General features: G+C 43.1%; 2 protein-coding genes across 5 annotated transcripts in view; both read left to right on the forward strand.

The window, feature by feature from the left end:
* The window catches only part of LOC103728028 (3-hydroxybutyrate dehydrogenase type 2), a 39,202-nt gene extending 36,550 nt beyond the window's left edge, over positions 1–2,652 (forward strand). For all 4 annotated transcript variants that reach the window (XM_017796383.2, XM_017796384.2, XM_008826152.3 and 1 more), the window contains one exon: positions 2,387–2,652. In XM_017796383.2, coding sequence (XP_017651872.1) covers positions 2,387–2,440 — 54 coding nt within the window. In that variant the 3' untranslated portion in view covers positions 2,441–2,652. The remainder of the gene's footprint in view (positions 1–2,386) is intronic.
* A 2,996-nt stretch (positions 2,653–5,648) lies between these two features.
* Positions 5,649–6,047, forward strand: part of Slc9b2 (solute carrier family 9 member B2) — a 34,908-nt gene continuing 34,509 nt past the window's right edge. The window contains exon 1 of the mRNA XM_008826195.3: positions 5,649–5,974. The gene's annotated coding sequence lies outside the window, so the exon portion shown is untranslated. The remainder of the gene's footprint in view (positions 5,975–6,047) is intronic.

Consider the following 6,047-nt stretch of genomic DNA (forward strand, 5'->3'; position numbering starts at 1 on the left):
TAAAAGGGAGAAGATGGTTGTAAAGAGGACGTATGTGTTGAGTGACAGACTTTCCCTGAGAGACACAAAACATCTACTTACCCTGGAGAGAGAAGCCACAACAGACCTTAGTAACGATTGCACCAAAGTCCAACTTGGCGAACCAATGAGTTTTATTGGGGCTCTAACAGGATTTGGGTGAGGGGCTACTTACAAGAGCAGGGACAACTCAAAAGCAGCTACACTACTGGAAAGCCAACCCCAGCACAGGTGATGGCTCAACTGCATCCCTAGGGCTCTCTGCATGACTTGCAGGTCACTCAACAAGTCCAAGGATCAGTTCTTGGCTCATCACTGGTTAATCTCTTTCTCTGGCAATTGTTTGATGCTTCTATAAAGCTGGGGAGGAGCCTTTGAGAATCTCCAAGTTTTAGCTTTCCCAGACTTCTGAAGTTTGTTAGTTCCTGAGTCTCATGATACTCTGATGCCCCTTGTGGAGAGAATATTTCAATTCTTTGAGGGAAATGGCTGCACAACAGTATGTTACTTATCTGTTAGCTTCTCTTTATAGTGACTTGATTCATTTCAGACATTTGCTGATTGTGACAGAGACAAAGATTGAAAAGGTTTAGTTTCTCCTCCTCCTCTTCCTCCTCCTCCTTCCTTGAATGGTTTGATCTCTTGCTTCCTACCCCCCAGCTCCAACTCCTCTTCTTTTTGAGACAAGGTCTCCCTGTATTTCTCTGTAGTCCCTCCCAACTGGCCTGGAACTCATGTGTAGAGCAGGCTGGCCTCCATCTCACAGAGGTCTGCCTCCCTCTGCCTCCTGAGTGCTGAGATTAAAGGTGTGCACCACTGGTTACCACCTCATTATCCATTTTAAGCTAAAAGATTATGCATTTCTTTTATTCTTTGACAATTTAATGTATGTAACATATGTTGGCCATAATCACCCCTACTACCCTCTCTTGTCCCCCTCAAACTCTAAGTCCCTTCTTCTCAACATGTTCCCTTCCTAATTTCATGTCTTTTTTGTAATGATTCACAGAGTACAATTAGGGTTGCTTCCATGAGCTTGGGTATGAGATTACTTACTGGGGCAAAGACTACCAGTGGCTACACCGCTGAAGAAAAATGATCCCTCCTTCCCTAGCAGCCATTCACTGCCAACAGCCCTTTCAGTAGAGGTGGGGCCTTATGAGCACCCCCTCATCTGTGATGGAATTTTAATGGTCTGTGTATGCAGGTCTTGTGCAGGTAACCACAGCTGCTGTGAGTTCATGAGTGTGATGACCATGCCATGTCCAGAACGCATGATAAAATATCTATTTATTTATTTATTATTTTTATTTTTTGTGTATGAATATGTTGCCTGCATGTAGGTAGGTGCACCCATGTCATGCTGTACCACAGAGGTCAGAAGAGGGTGTTAGATCCCCTGGAACTGGATTTATGGGTGGTTGTTAGCCACCATGTGGGTGCTGGGAATCCAACCTTGGTCCTCTGCAAGAACAACCAGTGCTTTTAACAGCTAAGCCATCTCTCCAAGCTAAAGTATTTTTAAACTTCTTCCACAACTGTCTCCTCAGCTTCAGTTCTTTGAGAAATGAAAAATATAAGCATAAGCCAATAATTTTTTTTTTGGTCTTTTTGAAACAAGCTCTCCCTGTAACCCCAGCTGACCTGGAACTCACTATGTAGACCAGACTGGCCTTGAACTCACAGAGATCCACCTGCCTCTGTCTCCCAAGTGCTGGGATTAAAGGCATGCACCACCATGCCCAGCTACCAATAATCATTTTCTAAAAACTTTCATATTATACAAATTTGGGCATCAGAAACCAGCACAGACGATTGTCATATCTTAATGAATTGCAATAATTATTGCCCATATAAATTTTAAAAACACATTTAGTGCATGTCTGTGAATTGATCAACTAATATACATTATCTGTTTTTGTCCCATTGTTTGGTCATTAAGATGTCCACTTTATGACCGACATACTTATAACTTTCAGGTTGTTAATACATTTTTTAATATAAGTGGTTCTGGGTTTCAAAGTGAGTATGGTGCTTTAGCTTGCACATTAAAACTCCTCTCCTTGATTTTATGATCCTGAGACCAAACGTCCAACAGAGCATATGTAGACTGTGGCTTGCTCATATGCCAGCCAAGGCCATCTGCTCCAGGTTACAGGAGAATTCAGCAGTTCTAAGTCATCCAAACTTTAGTGTGTGTGTGTGTATGTGTGTGTGTGTGTGTGTGTGTGTTTTTCCCCTAAGTTCAGGTAAGTTTTCCTGTCAACATGAGGGTCAACTGTTTTGTTATCCTAGTCACAGGAAAGTTTTGAAATGCACCTACGTCCCGCATTGCTAACTGTTGCGTTTTCTGTGCTTGTCACTGCAGTCAGCCTATGTAACAGGCAACCCTGTCATCATCGATGGAGGCTGGAGCCTGTGACCCCGAGATCTCAGGCCCTTCTCATCCACCATGAAACTGGGTCTCAAGAAAACCCAGTGATCATCGCTCCTATGACTGACATTAATGAAAACAAGCCCTTTAGAGACCATTCTCAAGAGTGTAATTCTTTAAATATCCTGTAGTCTCTCTTCTCTCTTCTGAAATGATAGTAAAGAAATCAAATAAAAAATATTGAGCTTGTTGCAAAAGAATAGTTTTTTAAAATTTTTATTTATTTTTATTTTATGTGTATGCATATATTGGCTGCGTGTAGGTAAGTACACCCATGTCATGCAATGCCCACGGAGGTCAAAAGAGGCTGTTGGAGCCCCTGGGGACTGGAGTTATGGACAGTTGTTAGCTGCCATGTGGGTGCTGGGATTCGAACCCAGGTCTTCTGCAAGAACAACCAGTGTTCTTAACCGCCAAGCCATCTCTCCAGTGCCACAAAAGAATAGTTTTTAAAATAAGCAAAGACTTGTGAGCATCTTACTGATATAACACATTACCGTAGATTGTGGCTGAAGACTAGACATTACTTCTCAATTTGAGGAGGCAAATGCAAGATCAAGAGGCTTTCAGATCTTGCATTTGGTGAGGGTCCTATTCCAGATGTGCAGATGGTCACATTGCTGTGTCCTCACATAAGAAAAGCAGACTGAGGTAAGGCAGGTTACTTTGGGTCTGTGGGTAAGGCACTCATTGCCAACATCACAGGTCCTTCTATTGTTCCCTAATCACTTCTCCAAAGCCCTGCCTCAAACCAGTATCATAAATTTTTAAATGGCACTCAGTTCATGGCCGCATATAAAATTAAAATATAAATACAAAGAAAACGGGTTTTTTAAGTATTTTATTTACTATTTTATATGTATGAGTGCATTGCCTGCATGTATGTAAGTGCACTTATGTCATGCAGTGCTCAAGGAGGTCAGAAGAGGGTATTGGAGTCCCCTGGAACTGGAGGTATAGACAGCTATTAGCTGATATGTGGGTACTGGGAACAAAGCCCTAGTCCTCTGCAATATCAGCCAGTGCTTTTAACCACTGAGCCATCTTTCCAGCTCAGAAAAGGGTTTTTTTATGGAAAAATATTTTTATTTCATTCTAGTTCTCAACACTGTAATATTTTTGTAAGACTGTCATTGTTCTATATGCAGATACTAATTTAAAAATTTTACAGAGTCGTAAATGCACACCAAAGGTAAAAAGGAATTGGCTTTAATAACATAGTAAAGCACTACATTTTTGTTGTATTATGTAAAAGGTTTATACTTAATGGATGTTAAGTGCTGTTTTCTTAGTCTAGACACTGCTCATTAAAATTAGCAATTATATCCAACATGGGAATAAGAAATACATAATTAACTTGCAGCTTGGTCAGTTTGGGATGATTTCTTCAATGTCAATTCAAATTTGCTTTCACAAAATTTCAGGATAACAGACAAGAGAACATGAACTCTGAAAATAGCCTCTTCATAAATTAATATAATCAAATCACTAATACAAAACAAGTGAAACTGAAGAAAGTAAGTTTTTCAAGGTAAAACTTCAGTGAATTTCTGAATGATAATTCTGTAACATTGTTAGAAGTCTTTTCTCCCAGTGTGAGGAGTGTGTGCTTGCTGCATATTACGACCTCAGAAGACCATATGGTATTACTCAGTAAACGAGCAGTCTGCTTTATCCATTTACCCTGGAGCTAAATTAGTCATGATAAATTTGAAGTGGACAATGAAGGGAAAACATTTCATGTACAGAGATGCCCTGCAGTTGATGGAGATGAGTTAAAATCCACAGCAAAGGACATCGAGTATCATGGCTGACAGCTCGATCAGTCATTTGCTCTTGGGTTCTAGTCAGGTATTCGATAAGTGATTGGTGGGTTGGCTTGGATTTTTACCTAGACCAGGGCACTCAGTTTACCCTAAATTTTGGTTTTGTTTGTTTGTTTGCTGAGGCAGCTTCTCACCATGCAGCTCAGACTGACCTTGAAATCACTATTCTCCTGCCCTATCTTTAAAAGTGCTAGGAATATGGGCTGTGCCCCCAACCCCCAGGCCTGGCTAGTTCTCTAGTTCATGAAATTAGGGAGTTGGGCTAAATAACTTGTCTTTCTTTTGGTGAATCATGACCAAAATGCTGTAACTTCTTATCCACTGAATTAATAGAACACTGAAGCTTAGAATAACAAACTACTGTGTGCTGTGAGCAAGTATACATACATATGCTGTGAGCAAATGAATTCAGTTAAACACAGTGAATTTTACAATCTAGATTCCAACAGTAAGAGCTGTTCAGTTACTTGTCTCAGAGCTAAGACATCATAAACATTATAACCAATGAAACCAGAATGAGTCTAGCCAAAAATTTCAATGTTTTCCAGTCATGGAAATTGCCAATCCAATCAGGTGATGTGTCAAATGAATATCATATGACCCAAAGAAAAGGAAAAAATATATATTCAGTCCTTCAATAAGAGGAAACTTGATGGGACTAGAAATGTTGGGAAGCTTTAGAAAATAAGTTCATTTTTAGGAAAATAATCATTTTATGGCCTTCGAGGAGGGCGCTATCTGGTGTAGAAGTTTACCTGAGATAGACCAGCTGTCCTGAGCCACAAGACTGAAGTTGGCACTTGATCAAAGGAGAGAAAACCAGGTAAGGGGTGAGCGCAGACACACACAGAACATACAGACATGTAGTGGGAAGAAAAGAGAAGGCGATGCTCCTTTGAGATGCTATCACCCAGGAACCTGGCTGTGTCTTTCTGCCCCAGGCCTTTCATTCTTTTACCTCTAGTGCTTAAAATCTGTATCAAAATCTCTTAACAAACGCCAGTTCTGCTTTGAAAGAGAAAATGGAAGACACAAAACTGGAAGTGAGAAATAATACAAACGTTGTCGGCAGAAGGGTAACAATGTAAGACCATAACGGCAAAAGGGGCCCAGGTCAGAGAATTGATAAGCGCTCTTCCAAAATTTTCATCCCACCATTTGTCATCTGAAGAAAAAAGATGCCTGCCTTCCCACCGCATGTGAGAAGACACTTAAAGACCCCCACTGGAGGCGGAGTGGAAATAGAATTTAGCGGCAGGTTCAGGCTGTGAACTGTGATCCAGCCTCAGGATGCTGAGGCGGGGCGCACGGCTCCTCTCCCAGGAGACCTGCGGAGGCCGAGCTGAGGGAGGTGGGGGCCCTTCCTGGGTACCGCGCGTCCAATCACCGCAGACCCGAGAGGCGGGCCACTGAGAGGCGGCGGGAAGCTGATCCTGGCGGGTCCAGGGGGTCCCAGAGGGTCCCGGTGGGCCGGGTGAGCTCGCACAGGTCGTGCTGCACCCCGGGAGGGCGCACAGGCGGCGGGGCTCTGATCCGCCCCGGCTCTCTCCGAGAGCGCCCCGCCCGGCCCAGCCAAGCCTCCCGTTATCCACAACCGCAGCCCCGGCCGAGCGCCACCCAGACCCCAGCACCTCCGCAGGCCCGAAGCTCCTTTCTTGGTCACCCAAAGCTGGGTCCCTTGTGTCCAGGACCAATGGTGAGTAGCCTGGAGCAAAGAGCTCCCCCAAGGAAGCCATGCGGCTCTGGGGACCCCGGGAACCTGTATTTCT

This window comes from Nannospalax galili, unplaced genomic scaffold, assembly GCF_000622305.1.
Source record: "Nannospalax galili isolate Female #2095 unplaced genomic scaffold, S.galili_v1.0 scaffold189, whole genome shotgun sequence".
Lineage (NCBI taxonomy): Eukaryota > Metazoa > Chordata > Mammalia > Rodentia > Spalacidae > Nannospalax > Nannospalax galili.